At 42.2% G+C, this 25,387-nt stretch overlaps 2 protein-coding genes and 1 long non-coding RNA gene across 6 annotated transcripts in view; 1 reads left to right on the plus strand and 2 right to left on the minus strand.

The window, feature by feature from the left end:
• Nucleotides 1-1,260: 1,260 nt before the first annotated feature.
• On the minus strand, nt 1,261-23,089 carry ccdc90b (coiled-coil domain containing 90B). Of its 3 annotated transcripts, none has more exons than NM_001141680.1 (9): nt 22,692-23,089; nt 8,605-8,724; nt 8,309-8,412; nt 5,633-5,734; nt 5,457-5,498; nt 2,428-2,499; nt 2,253-2,306; nt 1,923-2,037; nt 1,261-1,676 (listed from the first exon to the last, which is right to left on the minus strand). In NM_001141680.1, exons 1-9 carry the CDS (start codon nt 22,786-22,788, stop codon nt 1,621-1,623), a joined length of 762 nt encoding a protein of 253 aa, NP_001135152.1. In that variant the 5' UTR covers nt 22,789-23,089; the 3' UTR covers nt 1,261-1,620. The 3 variants fall into 3 exon arrangements, with proteins under 3 accessions (NP_001135152.1, XP_014051158.1, XP_014051157.1); XM_014195683.2 differs by lacking the exon at nt 22,692-23,089 and adding an exon at nt 9,459-9,478; XM_014195682.2 differs by lacking the exon at nt 22,692-23,089 and adding an exon at nt 9,443-9,461.
• On the minus strand, nt 20,191-22,658 carry LOC123742441 (uncharacterized). Its single transcript, XR_006769596.1, has 2 exons — nt 20,873-22,658; nt 20,191-20,337 (listed from the first exon to the last, which is right to left on the minus strand). It is a non-coding gene; the product is annotated as an uncharacterized lncRNA (long non-coding RNA).
• alg8 (ALG8 alpha-1,3-glucosyltransferase) overlaps nt 22,789-25,387 on the plus strand; it is a 43,445-nt gene continuing 40,846 nt past the window's right edge. Inside the window, exons 1-3 of one of the 2 annotated variants that reach the window (XM_045716814.1) lie at nt 22,789-22,938; nt 23,623-23,701; nt 25,118-25,311. In XM_045716814.1, coding sequence (XP_045572770.1) covers nt 25,208-25,311 — 104 coding nt within the window. In that variant the 5' untranslated portion in view covers nt 22,789-22,938; nt 23,623-23,701; nt 25,118-25,207. Of the gene's footprint in view, nt 22,939-22,998; nt 23,287-23,622; nt 23,702-25,117; nt 25,312-25,387 lie in introns of those variants that run through there. The other variant, XM_014195768.2, reaches the window with a different exon arrangement.

Consider the following 25,387-nt stretch of genomic DNA (forward strand, 5'->3'; position numbering starts at 1 on the left):
CTTGGGTTAGTTATAAAACAAATATTTGGGAGAGGCAGGATTTGCGAGCTATGCACCTGGCTATGCAATAGAGTGAGCAGTTTGGATGAAATGATTAAATAACATGTACATTTATTTTACAATGCTCTCGCAAGCAACGCAGGTGGTTTGGACAGCATGTTAGCTGACTACGTCACGAAAGCGCCGCTGCAGCCAGGTCAATGGTGGAAGCGGAATTGGAGCTTGAATCTGATGGCGGTGGAAATGAGGATAAATGGACTTTCGTCCAAAAATTGTTGTGAAAAATACATCTACTTCTGCAGACTCCCCATTTTATATAGTAGGAATACGATTTGGGGTAAACAAGATATGCCAAACTTCGTGGATCCGTTTGAAATATCAAAACTGGTGAAGAAAGTTAAATCTGAAAATCACTAGAAGTGCATTTTTTGTTGTTGTATCTGTTGGTCAGAAGAAACATGTTGGATCTCACGCAAACTGATGGATGTGTTGTGCTTCGATTTACGAAGCAGGAAACCTGTCAAACGAGTCATTCTGGAGTACAGAAGAATTCGACATTGCTCTAATGAAAAAGATTAATGGAGTGGTCGAAGTATGTAAAATAAATTGCATGGTAAATGGCAGGAAGGAGAAGTTTGTCTGTTCTTGTATGTTTCTCCAAATCGGAGTGCAGATGGGATATGTGAACTACCCTGGCAGAGTGTTTATTCCCAGAACTTTGCAATGTACCCACTGTAAAATATTTGGACTTACAGTATATCAAGTGTATATAGGATGAGCCTTGACTAGAATACAGTATATACATCATTGGTTAAAACAGTATGTAATTTATTTTTAGGTGACCAGTGTTCAATGACTAATTACAGACTGCTTCCCTAAGGTGCAGGGTTGAGTACTGGTTGGTACCCGGGTGGTCCTTGTGTTGAAGATCAGCACGGGGGAGGTGTTGTTCACTTACCCTCACCACCTGGGGTCGGCCCATAAGGAAATCTAGGATCCACAGGGAGGACTTCAGACCCAAGGCTACGAACTTGGAGGGCACTTTGGTGTTGAAAGCTGAGTTGTAGTCGAACAGCATTCTCACATACTGTAGGTATTTAATTTTGTCCAGGTGGGATAGGGCGTTGTGTAGTGGGTCAAGGGTGTCGAGTATGGTGGAGGGGGAATTGTTAGTGGTGCAACAGACTCTCGGTTGCTTGGAAATTAAAGATGAACTGAAATCAAAATCAGGAATGGACAATGACTTAAGTATTCAATAAATGTGGTTCATTGAGAAAAGTTGTTTATTTCCAAGTCATGTGGAATCCATATCCAAATACAGTTCTTGGAAGTATTGAGCCATTTGTATAAACTATAGATATAGTGCCTATAAATACGTTTATTGTACATTGTATCACTCAACAGTTATGTTCAAAATATCTGATTGACTTTGTTTAATAGGTTGATTAATTTAATGACTCATGTTTGGCCTTAGTCTTAGCTCTCCATGTACTCTAGATTGCAATTAAAGTAGAAATACATAAGTAGAAATTGAAATGACATGAAACCAATGTTGATTTAACCAGTGTGCACCCAGTGGGATCTATGAACAATGTAATCAAACCCCCACAGCAGAGACGGTCACTTCCAAAGGCGGTAAAATCCCAAGGCAATTGCTAGGCAGGCGAAAACGGATGCTACCAAAAAGAAAAGCAGAGGGGGGTATATCATGATCCCACTTAAATTCATAGCATATTTCAAAGAATAGTTGAATATACAGAAATATGTCAACAAACACACACAAGCACATATCTTTAACTCTGCATCGTTGGAAAAGGACCCATGAGTAAGCATTTCACTGTTAGTCTAGACCTGTTGCGTACGAAGCATGTGACAAATAACATTTGATTTGGCATACAAACGCGCGCGCACACACACAGTACCTGCAAGGTAGCGGATGGTCTCCAGCTTCAGCGACTCCAGTAAAGTTTTCAGGGAGGCCACCTCTAGATCAATCTTTTTAGTCGTCTCCATCGTTTCGTGGTCAATGACTGCGTTCTGAGGAGAACATTAACATAGGGAATCATATTACTATACTCATATGGCTGGTTTCACAGACATGGTATAAGCCTAGTCCTCCTGGACTAAAATGTGCTTTTTAATACACGACTAGGCTTAATCTGTTTCTGGGAATCCGCCCCATAAAGAAATGCAGCTGTTATAGCCTGTGGTGGGAGTATAGAAATATCATCATGGACAAGATGGCATTATACCTTCCTGTGGAACTCTGTGCTGTTCTCCATAAGTTTCTTCTCCTGCTCAGTAAACTGATAGAGAAACAAATAGACAGATGCCCTGTGAGAAAGAGAGAGAGAAAGCATGTGGCAGAATGCCAATTCAAGGTCTCAGGAGTAATAATCAATCACACGCGTATGTGCACGCACACACCATGTCAGTGACCCTGCTCCTCTCCAGGTTGATGTCCAGCTTGGCCTCAGCTCGGACCTTCTTACTCTCCTCCTGAAGTGAAAACAGGAAACACAAGTTATTGTTTGCATCCCAAATGGCAACTTATTCTCTTTTATAGTGCATTACTTTTGACCAGGGCCCAAAAGCAGTGCACTATGTAGGGAATAGGGCGCCATTTTGGATGTATCAACACAAGTCACATGACGTACTGAGTGAGAAACCACTGAGCGATTTCATAGCACCACAGAGATTACTGATAAACTATAATTGTTATGAATCATGTAATAGTTTAACAATAAACAGATGAAATAACTCAGAATTACATATAGAACATACAGTAATAATACAGTGAATGAATGAATTCCATTTTATTTTCGTGTCAAATCACCAATTGGCAACCCATCCCTTATGGGATTATTTTTGACACAAACAAACATTACAATAATTCATTGCGCATCACATAAAGAGAGAAAAAAATGTAAGGTAAAAATCAATAAATAATAGTAAAGGTTATCCAAACAAATATATACATATAGCAGTAAAATAATACACACACACAACCTTTCAAAAGTTTGGGGTCACTTATACATTTCCTTGTTTTTTTTAAAGAAAAGTACATTTTTTTTGTCCATTAAAATAACATCAAATTGATCAGAAATACAGTGTACACATTGTTAATGTGGTAAATTACTATTGTAGCTGGAAACGGCAGATTTTTTATGGAATATCTACATAGGCGTACAGAGGCCCATTATCACCAACCATCACTCCTGTGTTCCAATGGCACGTTGTGTTAGCTAATCCAAGTTCATCATTTTAAAAGGCTAATTAATCATTAGAAGACCCTTTTGCAATTTTTCGTTATGTTAGCACAGCTGAAAACTGTTGTTCTGATTTAAAGAAGCAATAAAACTGGCCTTCTTTAGACTAGTTGAGTATCTGGAGCATCAGCATTTGTGGGTTCGATTACCTCAAAATGGCCAGAAACAAAGAACTTTCTTCTGAAACTCGTCAGTCTATTCTTGTTCTGAGAAATGAAGGCTACTCCATGCAAGAAATTGGCAAGAAACTGAAGATCTTGTACAACACTGTGTACTACTCCCTTCACAGAACAGCGCAAACTAGCTCTAACCAGAATAGAAAGAGTAGTGGGAGGCCCCTGGTGCCATACTGAGCAAGGTGCAATAGTCATTTACAACATTAACAATGTCTACACTGTATTTCTGATCAATTTGATGTTATTTTAATGGATACATTTTTTTTGCTTTTCTTTTAAAAACAAGGACATTTCTAAGTGACCCTAAACTTTTGAACGGTAGTGTACATACATAACATAACATATAGAGATAAATAAATACAGAAAAAATAAACAGAAGGCATTTGAACCCAGTCTGGCACAAAGAGAAGATTCATGTGGGAGACAAGCCTATATACAATCTACATACACACGTGCCATTTACCACATAGAATCTAAATATTTTTTATAATTTAATTATAGGTAGCCCTTTTTCATTTTATTCCAGGCTTTATCTAAATATTTCGCAAACGGAAATATACAATGGATAAAAAAAACATTTCAGTTACTCCTCATCGCTCAGCCACATAATGCCAGGGTATATCTGGTGGTCTTTCTGGAATAAGAGCAAGCGTATATCGTGGTGGAAAGGGCAATAGAGGATAAAATGAGTTTTATTTTCTATTTCTTCTAGGTCACAATAGTTACAGTCTTTCCTCTTCCATTTCACCACAATACCAACCTGTTTCAATACGCAGAGACAATATCCCTGATCTTACCTGTTTCAATACGCAGAGTCAATATCCCTGATCTGACCTGTTTCAATACACAGAGGAAATATCCCTGATCTGACCTGTTTCAATACGCAGAGAAAATATCCCTGATATGACCTGTTTCAATACGCAGAGAAAATATCCCTGATCTGACCTGTTTCAATACACAGAGGAAATATCCCTGATCTGACCTGTTTCAATACGCAGAGTCAATATCCCTGATCTGACCTGTTTCAATACACAGAGGAAATATCCCTGATCTGACCTGTTTCAATACACAGAGGAAATATCCCTGATCTGACCTGTTTCAATACGCAGAGAAAATGTCCCTGATCTAACCTGTTTCAATACGCAGAGACAATATGCCTGATCTGACCTGTTTCAATACAGAGGAAATATCCCTGATCTGACTTGTTTCAATACAGAGGAAATATCCCTGATCTGACCTGTTTCAATACAGAGGAAATATCCCTGATCTGACCTGTTTCAATACGCAGAGGCAATATCTCTGATCTTACCTGTGCACATAGCGATCTCTTGCTTTTAGGTAGGTTATACATAATATATCACTCACACACAAATTCACCCTTAATAAAACAAAAGGTTCTCAACTTGGGTTTAAGATTAATCCCCTCCACCCATTTAAAAAAAAAATATTGCATCAACAGTTGTTTTATAATCATATCCATGTCTCCCTTAATTTGTTTTTTGTAAAGATGTTCACAGTCAGACTGTTGAAAAAGGTCAAACATTTCAGTTGTCCATGTCCCCCTATAGATAGATCCCATTGAAAAACTTTACTGGCTATTCTGGCAGTTGGCATATCCAACAGTCTATTCCAAAGTCTCACCACACATGCCTTCCATCTCACCTCACAGGGTTCCCCAGCCCATGTCCCCAGTTATGGCAAGTATAGGTGCAAACTTGTGGACACCTAAAAAGTAACGTACTGCTCTGTTATGGACATGTTCATTTTTAAAATACCTCTTAGCACCCCACACTCCTGCTGAATAGTCCAGAACAGGACACACGCATGTCTGATACAGTTTGGAATACGTGGCATAACCAATATCTTTGATTGTTTTAGTTTTTCCTATAGAGCTCTACTTGCTGAGTCAGCCAGGGCAGATGTTCTGTATAGAAAGGTAATATGTTCATCAATAAAAATACACAAATATTTATAATAGTAGTATTTTTTGGGATCTCTTATCACTTCTCACCATCAGCCTGTTCCTTATCTGTTCCAACTCTGTCTTCATTTTCTGCAGAGACATACACAGGTTTATGTAGAACGCATATATTATTGTTATTATTATAGATCCCTAGTGCACTTGTTAGATCAGGAGAGATAGACAGGCAGTGATTGTGTGGAGGAGGAAAGGTTCTCTGTACGTACAGCGTTCTCTGAGCGCAGGTTGGCAAACTCACTCTTCTCCAGGATCACCATGTCTTTCCTGATGGAGTCCAGGTGAGCCATGATCTGCTGCAGCGCAATCTCCTAAACAAGATACACAGGAGAGAGAGCGAGAGAAGGGGTGCGGGGGGTGTCTTACAACAGAACAACCTACAAGAGAGTGGTTGAAAGAGGGTATAATATGGGGGTGAAGGTTCAGAGTATTGCAATTCCATGGGTGTAACTGAAGCACACACTGTCATACATACCAGCAGTCACAAGTGTAAGTGATAGGCTGGTCTTCTTTAGCTTGGATAGCAAGCGGGATGCTGTGGGTGTGGTGTGTGTGGTACCTGGTGTGCTGTGAGTGTGGTACCTGGAGTGCTGTGAGTGTGGTACCTGGAGTGCTGCGAGTGTGGTACCTGGACTGCTGCGAGTGTGGTACCTGGTGTGCTGCGAGTGTGGTACCTGGAGTGCTGCGAGTGTGGTACCTGGAGTGCTGCGAGTGTGGTACCTGGAGTGCTGCGAGTGTGGTACCTGGAGTGCTGCGAGTGTGGTACCTGGAGTGCTGCGAGTGTGGTACCTGGAGTGCTGCGAGTGTGGTACCTTGGAGTGCTGCGAGTGTGGTACCTGGAGTGCTGCGAGTGTGGTACCTGGAGTGCTGCGAGTGTGGTACCTGGAATGCTGCCAGTGTGGTACCTGGAGTGCTGCGAGTGTGGTACCTGGACTGCTGCGAGTGTGGTACCTGGACTGCTGTGAGTGTGGTACCTGGACTGCTGTGAGTGTGGTACCTGGACTGCTGTGTGTGTGGTACCTGGACTGCTGTGTGTGTGTGTGTGTGTGTGTGTGTACCTGGACTGCTGTGAGTGTGTGTGTGTGTGTGTGTGTAGTACCTGGGCTGCTGTGAGTGTGGTACCTGGAGTGCTGTGAGTGTGGTACCTGGACTGCTGTGTGTGTGGTACCTGGACTGCTGTGTGTGTGGTGTGTGTGTGTGGTACCTGGACTGCTGTGAGTGTGGTGTGTGTGTGTGGTACCTGGACTGCTGTGAGTGTGGTGTGTGTGTGTGTGGTACCTGGGCTGCTGTGAGTGTGGTACCTGGACTGCTGTGAGTGTGGTACCTGGACTGCTGTGTGTGTGTGTGTGTGTGTGTGTGTGTGTGTGTGTGTGTTGTGCTGCTGTGTGTGTGTGTGTGTGTGTGTGTGTGTGTGTGGTACCTGGACTGCTGTGAGTGTGGTGTGTGTGTAGTACCTGGGCTGCTGTAAGTGTGGTACCTGGAGTGCTGTGAGTGTGGTACCTGGACTGCTGTGAGTGTGGTACCTGGACTGCTGTGAGTGTGGTACCTGGACTGCTGTGAGTGTGGTACCTGGACTGCTGTGAGTGTGGTACCTGGACTGCTGTGAGTGTGGTGTGTGTGTGGTACCTGGACTGCTGTGAGTGTGGTGTGTGTGTGGTACCTGGACTGCTGTGAGTGTGGTACCTGGACTGCTGTGAGTGTGGTACCTGGACTGCTGTGAGTGTGGTACCTGGACTGCTGTGAGTGTGGTGTGTGTGGTACCTGGACTGTTGTGAGTGTGGTGTGTGTGGTACCTGGACTGCTGTGAGTGTGGTACCTGTACTGCTGTGAGTGTGTGTGTGTGTGGTACCTGGACTGCTGTGAGTGTGGTACCTGGACTGCTGTGAGTGTGGGTGTGTGTGTGTGTGTGGTACCTGGACTGTTGTGAGTGTGGGTGTGTGTGTGGTACCTGGACTGCTGTGAGTGTGGGTGTGTGTGTGTGTGTGTGTGTGTGTGTGTGTGTGTGTGTGTGTGTGTGTGGTACCTGGACTGCTGTGAGTGTGGTACCTGGACTGCTGTGAGTGTGGTACCTGGACTGCTGTGAGTGTGGTGTGTGTGTGGTACCTGGACTGCTGTGAGTGTGATGTGTGTGTGTAGTACCTGGGCTGCTGTGAGTGTGGTACCTGGACTGCTGTGAGTGTGGTGTGTGTGTGGTACCTGGACTGCTGTGAGTGTGGTGTGTGTGTGTAGTACCTGGGCTGCTGTGAGTGTAGTACCTGGACTGCTATGAGTGTGGTACCTGGACTGCTGTGAGTGTGGTTGGTACCTGGACTGCTGTGAGTGTGGTTGGTACCTGGACTGCTGTGAGTGTGGTTGGTACCTGGACTGCTGTGAGTGTGGTTGGTACCTGGACTGCTGTGAGTGTGGTTGGTACCTGGTGCTGCTGTGAGTGTGGTACCTGGTGTGCTGTGAGTGTGGTGTGTGTGTGGTACCTGGACTGCTGTGAGTGTGTGGTACCTTTGTGTGCTGTGTGTATGGTACCTGGTGTGCTGTGAGTGTGGTGTGCGTGGTACCGGGGTTGCTGTGAGTGTGGTGTGCGTGGTACCTGGACTGCTGTGAGTGTGGTGTGTGTGTGGTACCTGGACTGCTGTGAGTGTGTGTGTGTGGTACCTTTGTGTGCTGTGCGTATGGTACCTGGACTGCTGTGAGTGTGGTGTGCGTGGTACCTGGACTGCTGTGAGTGTGGTGTGCTGTGAGTGTGGTACCTGGTGTGTGGTACCTGGTGTCCTGTGAGTGTAGTGTGTGTGGTACCTGGTGTGGTGTGTGGTATCTGGTGTGCTCTGTGTGCTCTGTGTGTGTGTGTGTGTGTGTGTGTGTGTGTGTGTGTGTGTGTGTGTGTGTGGTACCTGGTGTGCTCCAGTCACCATGTCTTTGTACACTATGTCCATGTTGGCTGTTGTCAGAGTCACCAGAGCTGCTACTATGATTTCTGCTTGACGCTTTTCAAAGCCTGAAAATAGAGAAATCATTAAAGATTTGATCATCAGCATTACAATAGTGTCCAGTTTCTTTATTACACTGTGGATCAATTATCACCTTATTTCCCTATCCTGGTCTGGATGTGACTTACACTTCAGAATAGGATTCAGAAAAGGCAACACAGATGCAGAATTACAGATCAAGTCCAGAATGATGCACCCACCATTGCTCTCCAGCTCAATGACCATGGCATGAGAGTCGAAAGTCAGTTTCCTCTGTTCCAGAGGGGTCAGCTCCACTTTCCTCAGGTCGTACGCTGCTACAGGTGTTGCAACGTGGAACTCTGTACAGACAGACAGATGGAGTTGAGTGGCGAGGTGATGACTGAGGAGTGTAGCCTACCTCTGACTACATCAAGTCAGTATCAGTCGATACTTGTAAAAATGTCCATTCTGTCATGCGTACCTACGTTTGTTCGGTGTAACTGCGTTCTTTTCTTTGAATGCCGCAATCCGTAGTATTTTAACTTAATTCTATGTGACCTCTGTCAAATTGCGGCATGCAATGACAGGGCTGCTCCTTCTGCGTTAACAAACAACGTCTCCCTTGGAAGGGGGTTCACGTAAAATGCTATTTTTGTGTAAAAACGACAGATTGCAGTACCCAAAGAAAATAAATGCAGTTACACAGGACAAATATAGGTACAAATGTACGCATGAAAGAATGTACAGATTTTTCCGTGTCTATTTACAAAGGATAAAGCTAAGAACATTAACAACTTCATAGTTAAGAACACTATAACAAAATGGAAGAAAATGAAACATTCTACAAGAACCAATATCACTTCCTAACAACACAGCCTTATGGAACAATCCTTCGATAGCGTTTCAAAATTCACCGATAAATTGGGCCACATGGAAAACTAAAGGCATAGAAACTGTAAATCATTTTGTCACAGGAAATACATTATTTCAATTACAGAATTAAAAAGTAATTTTGGACTGACAAATATAGTTTAAAATGAAAACTTAAAAGTTGAATTTAAAAGTTACGTATCACACAATTTTGAAGAGCAACCTTGACATTATGACCAAACCGGCTCCGCGTGTGCACCATTGTGCGCATGGTGAGTTTGTCTATCCCCACCAGACGCGATCATGACACAGGTTGAAATATCAAAACGAATTCTGAACCAACTATATTAATTTGGGGCCAGGTCGAAACACACTTGAAACATTCATGGACATTTATGTAGCTTGCTGTTGCTAGTTAATTTGTTCTGGAATATAAACATTGGGTTGTTATTTTACCTGAAATGTACAAGGTCCTTTTTTTTGTTGTTGCTGGATCTTTGTAGAATTTTGACCCATTTTGAGTCACACAAAATCATGTGCTCTCTACTATGACAATTAATCCACAGATAAAAAGGGAAACAAAGTTAGTTTCTAGTAATCTCACCTAGTTCTTCTTTTTCCTCTGTGGACTTTATATGGCGGTTGACAACAAACTTTAAGGTGCATTACTGCAACAGCATGCGAGGGAATCTTATTTGAGTCAGAAAAGGATGTTCATATGATAGGGAAGATATACAAAACTTTGCAGAGAGCATATCCAACTGACAATTACAGATAACAAAAACGTATACTTAATCCAATATAACATAATGTATCGAATTTCATAGAAGAGACAAAATTAACTAATTCTACAGCACAACGGCAGAGTCATGAAAAACTAGTCTGGGCTCCCGAGTGGCGCAGTGGTCTAAGGCACTACATCTCAGTGCTAGAGGCGTCACTACAAACACCCTGGTTCGAATACAGGCTGTATCACAACCGGCCGTGACATCCAGAGACTTGATTTCGAACCTGATTAAACACTTGGAGTTAAGGATGGCAGGTGTGACACGACAGACAGGTTGTCTTCACAATGTTACCAATGTTCTAGCATAGGTCGGAGACTTCAGAGAGTACTAGCTAGCTAGTCAGATTTCAAGCTAGCTAGCCTGTTTAATTTGCTTGCCAACTCTCCTACACTATGTGGTATGCTGCTCACTTAAGGTTGCTCTGTCGGTTGCTAGCTACTGTAGTTAGCAAGATACCATAGCAAGTATGGTATGTGCTAATTTGTTAACAATTTGCTAAGTAAATCTATTTTAGCTAAGATAAATCAGTTGCAGATAGTTGGGTGAGATTCACTGGGCTACATAGCCTAGTTAGCTAGCTAAATCAAAAGTACATTTAAATTTTTTTTTTTTGAAAACTAGTTGCACTCTGCAAACCAACATAAGATGCTCACTGTCAGGGTTGTTGCTAACTTAGTTAGCTAGGTAGCTATGATTTCAGAGTAACATGCTACCCAAATCAAAAAAAGCCACACCCAGTTTTCTTGCTGTTCAATTGTTTTTTTCAACCCAAATAAATGCCTGTATTATTCCATCATAACTTAAAGTATAATACTGTATTAGTCAATTGTTTTTTTAAATTTTATATTTGAGTATTTCTAGACAAACAATATTAACCACCATAGACATCCTTGCATTCACAGCTTTGTCCATGTGTGATTGGTCACATGTTCCAACCCCAGCCCTGTGTTTATCAGACATGCAGGCTATAGAAAGTGAAACATATGTTTCAAAAGGGTGGACAAAAGTTGGGTAAAGCTACAATCCTTAACTGAAAAAATAACAAGGTGCTGACTTCACTGTTATTTTACTTATACTGTAGTGTCAGAGGTAAGTAATTACATTTAGTTTTTTCAGAGGATGCATAACAATCAATGGAAGGCCCTGAGCAGGAAATGGCAGCCAGATGACATGGAGGAGTGCAGAGATGCACAGGCATCTACAGATGGCCAAAAAGGGACATTTTGAACACCATTGAAACAAGCAAAACTACAACCTAGAGGACCACGCACACACACCTCACAAAGCCGGGTTAATCACCTGGTATTTGGCTTAATCGTAGAGTATGTGCAACCCTTTTCATTCTGGGAGTTCAGTGGAAATGAAGAGGAGCCAGATGAGACGGATGATGGAGTAAGGTTTGATGATGTGGGTGCGATTCCTGAGGAGGTAGAGCAAGAACTGAACTTTTTTCTCCCTCCACATCAACGTTGTGTGGCACACACCCTCAACCTCATCGCCACCAATGATGTGGACAAAGCAGCATCCCAAGGTCAATCACGAAAATTGTACAGAACTGCAATGTCAAAATGTTCCTGCATTTGGAACAAAGCACAGAGATCCACATTAGCTTGAGGCAATAGAGGACATTGCAAGCATGAAAGTAGCTTTTCCATGTGTGACAAGATGGAGCTCAGAGTACCGTGCCATCTCCAAACTCATAGCCCTCAGAGTTGACCAGCTGGGGCAAATCTGTGAAGACCTGGGTGTGAGCAGCAAATTACATCCTCGTGAGATTGCTTTTCTCAAGGAGTACAGTACAGTCCTACAGCCACTCGCATCCTCTATTGATATTCTTCAGGGAGAGAAGTGTTTTCTTGGCTTTCTTATCCCAACAATCCTTAGCTTGAAGTCTAAGCTCTCAGAGAAAATACCTCTTGCGACATTCTCTGTACACATCATCACTGCAGTCATTGAGGCTATAGACCGCCGGTTTGGACCTATGCTAAGCACCCATGAAGCAAAAATGGCACCTGCTACAGTGCCAACGTTTCGACTGTGTTGGCACAACCCTGGAAAGAGAGCGGAGATGCAGAGCACATTAGTTCAAGAAACGGCTTCTATGTAGAACACACGCCGAAGAGGTTGATGAGGGAGCACAGAACGAGTCTGAGTCAGAATATATATTTTTTTTCTTTGGAGGTGCAACAACTAGGGCCAGTGGCACTGCAGAGGATAAGGTGAGGAAGTACCTCAAAGACAAGTCTTTGGACTCCTTGAAATCGTTTCCCATAGTCCAGAACTTGTTTCTGAAGTACAACACTCCAGTGCCCCAGTTGAGCGTCTTTTCAGCTATGGTGGAAACCTGTTCATCCCTCATCGAAACAGGATGCCTGATGCTCATCTAGAGCATGTCCTTTTGCTGCAATACAACAGCAATTTCTGCCTTCAATCATCTGAGTAGGCTAGCTTCAGAATAGGCCTACTGCAATGCCATGTCTGATATGTTGGTTTATTGCACCTAGCTCCACTTTTTTTTGCTTAAGCTTGGACTAAATGTGTAAAAAAATATATATATATATATATATTTTTTCATATTTCTATTTCTCATTTTAGTCATTTAGTAGACACTCTTATCCAGAGCGACTTAGTGAGTGCATACATTTTCATACTTTTTTGTACTGGTGTCCCGTGGGATAAGTGTTTAGCACCATCCATGTTACTTAAGCCCTTACTTTTACCTGGTTTTAACATGTATACTTTGTCCTGCACATTGTGTTTGTACCCACATTTTTAGGCAGGTGTACACAATTAAAAGATGCATCGTGGTCTGACTGTGATCAGATAAGTGTAAATGGACAAGATCAGGACGAAGGACGCATGTTAGAGGCAGGTATACAGGGCTTAAATACATTTGTGTCAATGTTTTGTGATGTGTTCTAATGCGGTTCTGCAATAAATGTTGTTAAATTGGTAATATTTTTTTCTTATGTTTTACGGGTGAAGTAATCCAAAAGAAACTGAAAGTAATCAGATTACGTTACTGAGTTTAGGTAATCCAAAAGTTACATTGCTGATTACAATTTTAGAAAGGTAACTAACGGATTACATTTAAAAAGTAACCTACCCAACCCTGTTGACAGTGAGGTCGGTTCAGCACCCTACATTGCAGTCCAGGTGGATGACCCCACAGACATATCCTGCAAATGTCAATTGACTTTCATAGCACGCTATGTCAAGAATAAGGGTGTTATACTGAAGAAAAATATAAACGCAAAATGCAACAATTTTCAGGATTTTGAGTTACAGTTCATATTAGGTAATCAGAAATGTTTTATAAATTCATTAGGCCCTAATCTATGGATTTCACAAGACTGGAAATACAGATATCCATCTGTTGGTCACAGATACTTTTTTTTTTAAAAGGTAGGGGCGTGGATCAGAAAACCAGTCTGTATCTGGTGTGACCACCATTTGCCTCATGCAGCGTGACACATCTCCTTCGCATAGAGTTGATCAGGCTATTGATTGTGGACTGTGGAATGTTGTCCCACTCCTCTGTGCGAAACTTCTGGATATTGGCAGGAACTGGAACACGGTTGTCATACACGTCGATTCAGAGCATCCCAAACATGCTCAATGGGTGACACTTCTGGTGAGTATGCAGGCCATGGAAGAACTGGGACTCTTCCAGGAACTGTGTACAGATCCTTGCGACATGGGGACATGCATTATCATGCTGAAACATGAGGCGATGGCTACGGATGAATGGAACGTCAATGGGCCTCACAGTCTCGTCACGGTATCCCTGTGCATTCAAATCGATAAAATGCAATTGTGTTCATTGTTCAATTATGTCTGCCCATCCCATAGCCCCACCACCACCACCATTGGGCACTCTGGTCACAACGTTGACGTCAGCAAACCCGCTCGGCCACACGACGCCATACACGTGGTCTGCGGTTGTGAGGTCGGTTGGACATACTGCCAAATTCTCCAAAACAATGGAGGCGGCTTATGGTAGAGCAATGAACATTCAATTCTGGCAACAGCTCTGGTGCACATTCCTGCAGTCAGCATGCCAATTGCACACTCCCTCAAAACTTGAGATATCTGTCGCATTGTTTTGCATGACAAAACTGCACATTTTAGAGTGGCTTTTTATTGTCCCCAGCACAAGGTGCACCTGTGCAGATCATACTGTTTAATCAGCTTCTTGATATGGCCTCCTGGACAGATACCGATGGCTGCACTTCGAAATACTCAATGGAATCATACTACACATAACCAGAGGTTTGCTGACATGAAGAGCCTCAACTTTGTACGTGTTCTTGATCATGGTTCATTTCCCGAGTACTCAAAGCAAGAGGGGTTTCCTGACAGAAGTCACACTGCTGTTCCAGACGTACCCTTTTTAAACAACAAGAGGTTGGAAAATGAGCTGCAGATAGTCTATGCTGATGCCTCCTTCCACAAACCACCAGGAGAGCTGCTGCAATCACTTGTGAAAAAGGACCTGAACGGGGGCTTCTCCCTATAATTAGCCTACAACATGTTGAAGTGCATTGCGGTTGCATTTCCCATTAGACTAATCTTGCTACTTCGGAAACATTTCAGTAAGGATGTTATCACTTAAGCAAACCAATAGTGAAATTAACTTTGCCAACTAACTTTAACTTGCATTTGACCATGCTGTGTAGGTCATGTAACTGTTTGTTGCATGCAATATTTTCTTTGTGTACTTAAACAGGACAGATGATACTCTCCAGTTTTAACTGTGATGAAACACAAACGTATGTGGTTGAATTTATGCCACCACTGTGACACTTGTACTTTGGAACTGTCTGTAAATGATGTAGGCTATGGCTTATTGGCCTTATATTGGCTACGATATGCATTTATACGGCACTTTCTAATGGGTTATAGAGAAAACACAATTATCACAATATAAATTGTAAAAAAAATTGCCTGGCTTGGCTTCCCCATAGATTTTACCTATGCACCGCTACTGTCATGACTCAATAATCCATGCTTTCTGGGAATGTTTTTCACTTTATTTAAGAACCCGGAAACAAAACAATGTCTGAACGTTCTGTTTTGTGGAGGACTTCCGTTGTGGCGTTCTTTCCGTTTTGCGAACGTTACCTAGCTAGCTCAAAATGTTGTGGGATCATACCAAGAAAAAACATTACAAGTGAGTGGCAAGTCTGTGCCACATCTGCTGGTTATTTAAGAGTGAGATAACGATATGAAAAAAAATGCTATCACCTACTCAGACATCTTCAATTATTTTGTTTTGTCTATTGGTGTGGATGGGTCAGAAATTAGGAACTACAAAAGCACAGAGGCATATCAATACCTCCAAAGCAGGAAAGTTAGGTGGGTGTTAATTCACTGTCTTTAGGATGACAACCTGGGTGTTCCTCAAAGCAGGTGTCCAGCCCAGTCAGAGCGAAACACACCAACATTCTGCCTGGATTCTTGTATCATCTGTCGGTACAGTGAAGACTGTGGGGTGTTCTTGTGTTGCAGGGCAGGGAAAGTCTTGCAATCATGCAGCTGCAATGCTATGGAAAGTAGCTAACTCAATGGCTTTTTGTTTATCATAACTTGCCCTTTCTATGAATGATAAGTTTGATGTTAGCTCACTAAATGTGATGATACCATATCACTGACCAGAACTGATAACGTTAACAATTACAACATGCACACACGGTTCTTGGTTTCAATGGCTCATTGTGTAAGTATATCAGTCTAATCTCAAAAGGCAATGAAGTAGGTACAGAAGCAAGGTGAATTTTACAATCAAATAGGAAATTACCAACATAACCTAAACCTACTAGTCAACCGTGAACACCATGTAAACTAGTGTTCTGTACTGTAATTGATTATTCTAACAGTAGTTGTTTGTTGAAGGTGCAGAATGCTGTGTGTGGAGGATTGACAGGGGTGTTCTGTACTGTAATTGATTATTCTAACAGTAGTTGTTTGTTGAAAGTGCAGAATGCTGTGTGTGGAGGATTGACAGGGGTGTCCTGTACAAATGAGCAATGCCAGTGGAACTCGGCGACGCAGCCAAATCTATCCCAAAAAGGTTGAGCGAGATCTGTGGCAAACGTCACAAACCAAGTGACAAGTTCTCTGACAGCACACTCCATCTCTACATACAACCTGTGTACCACTCACACAACATACTTAAAAAGTTTGGAAGGGGCCAATGTTCCAGGCGGGAGCATTCTGCACAAGTGTATCAAAGCTAAACCAAACAGTCATCAAGTTCCAGCAGCAGCCACACAGCTCCAGCAGCCTCATGGTGAACACGGCATCAACATGCAGTGTCAGAAATGCTTGTCATTTTATGACGTTGATGTTAAGCTGGAGGAGTGTAAATGTGCCAGCCTTTAGGTCACTAAAGCACAGAGTGCCTCCCATGCGTGGTAGTCAGAAAAGGTTCCTGTGTGCACCTCAACAAATCCAGACAACTTTATGCGGGAGCATCTCTTCTCCAGGTTCCATGGGAACTCAGCAACCACATATGGCAAGGAGAACAATCAGGTGTCCTACACATGGATGGAGAGCTGTGGGTTTAGTCTGGAGAGTAGAGGGAGAGTAGAGGCACAGTAGTGAGTGTCTAGGAGCCATGGCTTTCTGCAAGCCCAGATGGAGTGTTAAACTCTCAAGAACTTCTAGAAATCAAATGTCCTGTTCTGAGTAAGAAGTGTGAGTCTCTGACTAAACTGTTCTCTGGCTAACTAACAGATGTGATGGATGGGGTTCCTCAGCTGCAACCTAATGGAGCCCTTGGGTATTACATGTAGGTGCAAATGGAAATGTTCTGCACAGGACTGGTGAGATGCAAAATGCTTGTCTGGCTCCATCCGAGCAGGTTGTTATTGATGTGCTGTTTGATGCGAAGTTCTGTGCTGATGTTATCCCTAAACTGAAGGTATTCTATTTCACACATATGCTTCCAAGGATAGTAGATGAGTTTTAGTCAGGCAGACTAACTCTCTGGTCCAAATATATGAATCTGTTGTATTTAGGCTCGGGCCTAATACTTTGCGTTTTTTAATAGTTCTTATATTTTGAGCATTGTAAAGCTCTCTGTCAGCTCTACCTTATTATCCAAGCAGAACTCTTGATTGGCGTTTTTTTTTTTTCACAGCTCTCTTCATATGCACATTTACCTGATTATATTTGCATAATTCTTTTTTTTTTGCCTTGCCTTGTACAGCTCTCTTCATACATGTTTATCTAATGCCTAAGGATAACTCCTTATGCTTTATGAATATATTTGTATTGTACCTTGTATAGCTCTTTTCATAATGACATTTCATTAACGTATTATGCAAACATACCATAACTCATCTTACTCTTGGAAAATGATGGTGTTAAGAAAAAACACTGAAATTGCACTGTTGACATTTTCTTTGATACTTAACCTTTTGAAATGAAGGACAAGGAGGCATGTCGAAGGGTTTCAAATGTGTTTTCTGTTTGATTCTGGTTTTGGGTTTCAAGTGCACAAATTAAGAAAACAGCGTGGCACTTTATAAACAGTTGTCTTCCGTCTTGGTCTGTTAGAGACATTTTGGTGTTGAAGAAAATGTATTATAAATATATTTTGAGAAGGCATGATAGCAGCACCTAGTGGATGCCTGTAATTAATTATCAGAAACATGCAAAGTTACAGTACATTTCAAATGTAGGAACATAAATTATTCTGATTAAATAGTAAACAATATACACTGCATTCGGAAAGTTCAGACCCCTTCCCTTTTTCCACATTTTGTTCGGTTACAGCCTTATTCTAAAATGGATAATATTTTTTCTCATCAATCTACACACAATACCCCATAATGACAAAGTGAAAACAGTTTTAGAAATGTTTACTAATTTATTAAAAAGAAACTAGAAATACCTTATTTACATAAGTATTCAGACCCTTTGCTATGAGACTTGAAAGGGTGCACCTGAGCTCAATGTTTCTATTGATCATCCTTGAGATGTTTTTACAACTTGGGAGTCCACCTGTGGTAAATTCAATTGATTACACATGATTTGGAAAGGCACACACCTGTCTACATAAGGTCCCACAGTTGACAGTGCATGTCAGAACAAAAACCATAGAGCCCCGAGACAGGATTGTGTCGAGGCACAGATCTGAGGAAGGGTACTAAAAATGTATGCAGCATTGAAGGTCCCCAAGAACACAGTAACCTTCATCATTCTTAAATGGAAGTTTGGAAAGACCAAGACTCTTCCTAGAGCTGGCCACCTTGCCAAACTGAGCAATCGGGGGAGAAGGGCCTTGGTCAGGGAGGTGACCAAGAGCAGGATGGTCACTCTGATTGGAGCTCCAGAGTTCCTCTGTGGAGATGGGAGAACCTTCCAGAAGGACAACCATCTCTGCAGCACTCCACTAATCAGGCTTTTATGTTATAGCGGCCAGACAGAAGCCACTCCTTACTAAAAGGCACATGACAGCGCGCTTAGAGAATTCCAAAAGGCACCTAAAGACTCTCAGACCATGAGAAACAAGATTCTCTGGTCTAATGAAACCAAGATTTGAACTATTTGGCCTGAATGCCAAGAGTCACGTCTGGAGGAAACCTGGCACCATCCCTACGGTGAAGCATGGTGGTGGCAGCATCATGCTGTGGGGATGTTTTTCAGCGGCAGGGACTGGGAGACTAGTCAGGATCGAGGGAAAGATTAATGGAGCAAAGTACAGAGAGATCCTTGATGAAAACTTGCTCCAGAGCTATTAGGACCTCAGACTGGGGTGAAGGTTCACATTCCAACAGGATTGGCTTCGGGACAAGTTTCTGAATGTCCTTGAGTGGCCCAGCCTGAGCCCGGACTTGAACCTGATGCAACATCTCTAGAGAGACCTGAAAATAGCGGTGTAGCGACGTTCCCCATCCAACCTGACAGAGCTTGAGAGGATCTGCAGAGAAGAATGGGAGAAACTCCGCAAATAGTAGTGTGCCAAGCCTGTAGCGTCATACCCAAGAAACCTTGATGCTGTAATTGCTGCCAAAGGTGCTTCAACAAAGTACTGAGTAAAGGGTCTGAATACTTATGTAAATGTGATATTTCAGTTGTTGTTTTTGTATACATTTGCAAAAATGTATACAACTTGTTTTTGCTTGGTCATTGTCGGCTATTGTGTGTAGATCGAGAGAGGAAAAACATTTGATCAATTTTAGAATAAGGCTGTAACAAAATGTGGAAAATGTCAAAGGGTCTAAATACTTTCCAAATGCACTGTACACACACAGTATCTCATGTGGATGAAATTAGTGTATAAAGTTACATTTCAGATGTATGAACATTGTCACTCCTCACTCTGCATCCTCATGGATGATCTCACCCTGCATGTTAACAAGTGCTGCACAGATTCTGAGGACTTTGTCCATTGTGTGTCAGGTTGATGAGAAGAGTCTGGAAGAGGATTTTGAAGACCTTGAGTTGTCTGATAACTCTCAACATGAATACGCACATTAGCTATCCTTCTCGTGCTTGTGGCTTCCTTTCTGAGTGAAGGCTGGTATGGCAAGGTTTACCTGCCTCTCATTCAGCAGATTTCGGATGGTGAAGCCCCTGTCTGTCATAACTTCATCGCCAGGCCTAAGGTATTCCAGGAAGCCAGAGTTTTGGGTGATGAACTTGTCACTGCATCTGCCTCCATATGCAGGAGAAACTAACATGGAGCAATGGCCACCAAATACTGGAGAGTATTGCTGGTCTAATAGTGGCTGTATGACTTCCCTCTGGAATCAATGTTGTGTGCTTTCTGAAGAGTGGTTTCAGAGCAGTCGATGATGCAAGTGGTGTTGGGGAACTTCTCTTTGAAGCACTAAGGCATTGTGTTCTGGATCGTCTCCCTCGGCAGCCATGGAATGTAGATCCTCATGTGCTCCTCCATTGTGTCAATCCAGTAGGAAAGGATTCTGCTCACTACTCCCTGGGACACAACAAAGCGTTCAGCAAGATCACCCTCGAGTAGATTGAGCTTCAGCTTCATCAAGGTTATCAGTATTTGATCAGTGATATGCACTCTGCAGAAATGCTACACGGTCAAAGAAAACACTAAAAGGATGGCCACTATACAACACCGAGTTAGTGTCATTCTTCAGGATGGTGTGGGTCAATGGCTCTGCACCACCACATTGGGTTTGTTTGTGGCAGGTGGGCTTGTTGACTGGTTCTCTTGACACTTAGCTGTGATCAGTCAGTGCTGGAACTTCCCATTGAGTATCAGCATCTTTACACTGCGGTGGCATTGGCACACTCAGATCAGAGACTCTGCATCACCAGAGTTGTCTTCATCTATCAAAAAAACAAGAGACCACAAGTTTAACTAAATAAAATACACAGACAGCCTACTTACACAGACAGCGTGCTGGTCATGGGTTAGGTTAAAAAAAGAAAAGACTTGAGATAATGTTTAATAATTTGGGTAGTTACAGACATTTCATGAGCATCACCAGTGGCATGCCAGCAAGGATGGGGATAATCATGGCATGGGGAGACATTGTCAGACAGAAGTTGTTGGATAGCTAACAATATAGGGACCAACTATGTTAGTTAGACAAACTTGTTCTCAACTAGCCTACCTGGTTAAATATATATTTTTTTTTTATCTAGCTAGGCTAGTAAGCTAGCAACACTATCAGTTGGACTGCCCTCAAGCTAGCTAGCTAAGTGAGTTAGCTAGGTAACAATGATATAGCTACAGTATGTTAAGACTTAGGAGTCTTAACATAGTTCGCTAACCTAGCTAGTTAAGTTAGCTAACTTCTGCTTGATTCAGGACACCCCATCTGTGACAATAGCTAGCAAGTAGCAGCTAGCTAACAACTACCTGTATGTGTTGATGACCTGATGAGATGGCACCTTTTGGTTTGTACTAGAGTATCATAGCCCAGCCACTTCTCAGGGAAGGGATGCTCTTCAGTTGGCCTCTTGTCCACGAAGTGATAGGAACAGACGTTGGGTCAGTTTGGTGGTTTCTTCAAGTTCAATGCTTTGAGCCAAAGCCAAAGAGACTCATCCTCCTTAGGAGGTGGGTGCAAATCAAAAGGCACCTAACAACTGCACTCACTCCCAAAAAAATTGTGGTCAAAACACTCCTCCATGAACAGCTTCCATTTATGCCAGTTATTGTGGAATCCCCTTACCGAACATAAAATGCCAGTTGTGCATGAATCCATGTTTGGGAAGTTGTGAGAAGCGATAGCGATTTGCTTTATCTTGGCCAGGTCGCAGTTGCAAATGAGAACTTGTTCTCAACTAGCCTACCTGGTTAAATAAAGGTGAAGTAAAATACAAATAAATAAATAGTGAGCTAGCTAGCTGCGAACTATTGGCCGGAAGTGCTTAAATCCCCCATAAAAAACCTAAACAGACCACACCCATATTTCTGTTGAAAATTAGTAAATCAAATCTGGATGTTGTAGACGGAGCTAGAAAGTTGGTTGTCAGAAGTATTACTATGTAAACTTACTGTCTGCATATTTCAAGACATGGCCTATGGGGGTGTAGTGAGATACCCAATGGGCTGGACGATTCTCTTCTTGAAAAAATGTATACTAAAACCGTAGAAATCAATCAACCCACCATCATTAACACAATGGAAAAATCTTATGATTTAGTTTTGAAATATTGAAAGTGCGTGGGCTATGGAGTGAAACAAAATGGTGCAGTTTCAGGCCATGTGGCGGAAAGTGATGTGGGGGCTGGAGATGTGTGGTGTGTGCTAGTGGGTTTGGGCAGGTGTGATAGTTGATGTATGATGTTGTCATTTGTTTTGTATTGCTTATAAAATCTTACAAAAAACATTTATGGGCATTTTTACAAGCATTGAATAATAACGTCTCAATGTAGTCATTGGTAGCCCAGCTAGCAATGAGGAATTGGCCCTGAAGCGGCCCTCTTCCGAATGCATTGATGCAGCGTCTTAGACCGCTGCACCACTCTGGAGGCTCCATTCACAAAGTATCAAAATACTATACTACTTAAACAGGAATCTTAAATAATTTAATTGTTAATTGTATATTTTGATCACAGAAACAATGAGAAAATATGGAAAAAATAAAGAATGAAATGTTAATTATATAAAGCAGCCGGTGTAATCATCTGCCATAGAGTAGCCTCAATCTGCCCGAGCCCCACGTAATATATTTGGGCCAGATAACTCTCACCGGAATCAGCCGGAGCTCAATCCCCGCATTTTAGCCATACGTAATATGCCTAAAGTGGCCCAGATTCGGGCCACATGACGTCGGCCGAGCCTGACTCTCAGCCGGGTGCCCGGACTCTCAGCCGGAATCGGTCCAGATCCACTGCGCTAGCTGGGAGGCTAACTACACTCCGCCAAAACGAATCTAATCTAACTAAACGCCTTGCCACTCAACTTCATTGAGCAGTGTGGATTTGAGAATTCTTGGCACACAGAGACACACGTTTTGTTAAGGATAATAAACTTGTGCCCACTTGTGTAGTAAACAAAAGTTAGGCCTGCAATGGTTAATAGCAAAGGAAAGGAGTATACCTTGCACAACTGAATGCATTCATTAAATTGAAATGTGTCTTCCGCATTTAACACAACCCCTTTGAATCAGCTTTAGTACACAGGTATCGAGTAATTACCTGCAAGACTACTAATATACCAAAACGCTTACCTCTCCAACTCTGTGTTCCCCTGTATGTGCCATTGTTCAGATGCCTCTGACAGTGCCGAAATACTGACCGGAAAAGAGTTCTGTTTACACTGATCATCGCCCCTGACACTGAGACTTTGAAACTCACGGAGCAACAAATTCTCTTTTAGTTACAACACTCTTACGATCTGAGTTGTATTACACGTGTGTTATCTATCCCACATCGACTCACACACAGAAGCCAAGCAAGCGTTAATGACACCGGATGGTACGTAAGATTGCAGTTTACGAGGTTTTTCTTCAACGTTGGGCAACATTTGACAATTTACGCACGGTAACGGTCCATATCTAGCTAACAATTCAATATTTCTACTCGTCTTCTTTTGCTTTGTTTGTATAATTGAATGTGCTAATTTGACAATGTGATTGCGGGGAGGACCGCGTAACAGTCTAGAACCGATACTGTACATCAAAATATTGTACATCTCAATAAAGTTTATTTTTTCAAACCCACCCCAAAAACTGTCATGGCGACGCCCAGAGTAGACGACTGGAGTTGGTTTCTTGCATTAGCACTCGGCGTTTCTTTCCTGAAATGTATTTTGATAAACACATAGTAAGTGAAACATTCAAATAATTTATAATAGATTTCTAAACATGTATATTTCAACGTATCTTATCTGTTTCACTTCATTGGTTAGTTGTGTCGCTGGCTAGCGTTAGCTTGATAACTGCGTTGGCAGCTTTGCCACTGTATTGAAAAAGTTATTCAACCATACACGTTTACACACATAACTAACTATAAATAAGTGTTTAGGGCATTTATTCTCATCAGGAAAATGTGTCATAAGAGCATCAAACCTCCTAACTACACTTTCCTATAATTATCTGTGTAACGTGAGGTACATTGTGTTGTGTCGTTGACTATTACCGTGTTTTCTGGATATTTCAGTCATTCCACAGATTTTGAGGTTCACAGGAACTGGCTCGCCATCGCTCACAGCTTTCCTGTGTCAAAATGGTACCATGAGGTTTGTGCATACATACATACATACATACATACATACATACATACATACATACAAACAAATCATGTATTATGCATGTATAAAAGTGTGTCACTCACCCCTTAAGTGCTATTTCTAGCTACAAATCCTATAGCTAAATCATTATTTTACGCCAGATAGCGTGATGAATTCACACGGAGATTGAGGGAAGAGTGATGCCACCTGTCGGCAATGTTCCCTCTAAAATATCATTAGTCGAGGTAATTGACGTAATATGTACATGTAGGCAGTGGTGGAATCAACGCAATATTAGCCACTTTCTCATAAATAGACATGTACAACATTGGTCATCACGCTCAGACTTTAAACATAATGCAACATACCAAAACTCTGCAAAACTAACTAAGCAAGAGATTTTGTTGTCGGCAGAACGCTTTGGAGGGGGATTCTATAGCATTGACAGGCATGACTCAGGCCTGTACTCTACATAGACCAGTGCGCCATAACCAATCAGAGCTGCAGTAGGCCTATATGCAAATAGACCATTGCCATAATGCATCTGTGCCATTCACTTTGAACTGGAATGTGTTTACTGCATAAGTAGTCGTGATTAGATTAGTTTGTTTTGAGATCAAAGCAAGAGCTGCATGTAGCCACGTGTGCACATTTGTTCATATCCTTTGCTAGTTAGTGAGTTATTAGCCCAGTTATAGATACGTTGTAGTAAGCAATGGGGGAGTGATTGCTTCTTACAAGAGCACAAAATGTGTACATTTCTAGACATCTTTGAAAAGCGAATCAGGTAAAGAGCTTTGTTTTTGTCTTAATGGGTCAGTGTTGTATTTTGAGACAGGCATGAATAAGCTAAGTAGCCAATAAGCAGAGGGTAGCATCATTTGTCTGATTCACTGTAATAATGGTATGGGAATAATGCATTTTATTTTGTAAAGTGGTTTCTTGAATCAAACAACACAACAACATTGTCAATCACCTCCTTGTCTGAAGAACAAGTGGATTAACAGGTTAATGTCAAGCCCTGCATGCTTTTTTTCAAAAGTTTCAGGGAAAGTAGGCCTACATTGAACACCATACATTGGCCACTGTAGGCTGAATGATAGAACAGCTATTTCCATGTTATGGAATGCATTTTCTCTATTGTTTCTGATGGTAGGCCACTCTGGTAGGCCTACATTATGATCATACCCAGGAGCCTACTTGACCACTTTCTGAAACTGTAACTTAAAGTGGGTACAGCTTCAGTGTTCACAGTAAACACACGCTGGAAGATGCACAGAATTTTCACAATGTTCAAGTTTGCGCTCATCAGACCTGAAATTTGCTCACTGCCCCCACAAAATAGAGGGAGCATTGCCTGTCGGAAGTCAAATTTCACCTATAGAATAGAAATGTTTATGACTGTGTGTTTGTCTTTCTGTGTAGAACACCTCAGAGTGGACCCTGGACTACCCTCCTTTGTTTGCCTGGTTTGAGTATGGCCTGTCCCACGTGGCTCAGCACTTTGACAAGGAGATGCTGGTGGTGCAGAATCTCAACTACACCAGTCCTGCTACCGTCCTTTTCCAGAGGCTCTCTGTCATCGTGACGGACATGGTCTTCATTTACGCTGTCAAAGAGTGAGTGTTTTCTCCAGGGGAAAGGGAGAAGCTAAAGAATTGCAAATAAATATGTTTTACGCATGGAGGATGCCTT

The sequence above is a fragment of the Salmo salar genome, chromosome ssa04 (genome assembly GCF_905237065.1).
Source record: "Salmo salar chromosome ssa04, Ssal_v3.1, whole genome shotgun sequence".
Lineage (NCBI taxonomy): Eukaryota > Metazoa > Chordata > Actinopteri > Salmoniformes > Salmonidae > Salmo > Salmo salar.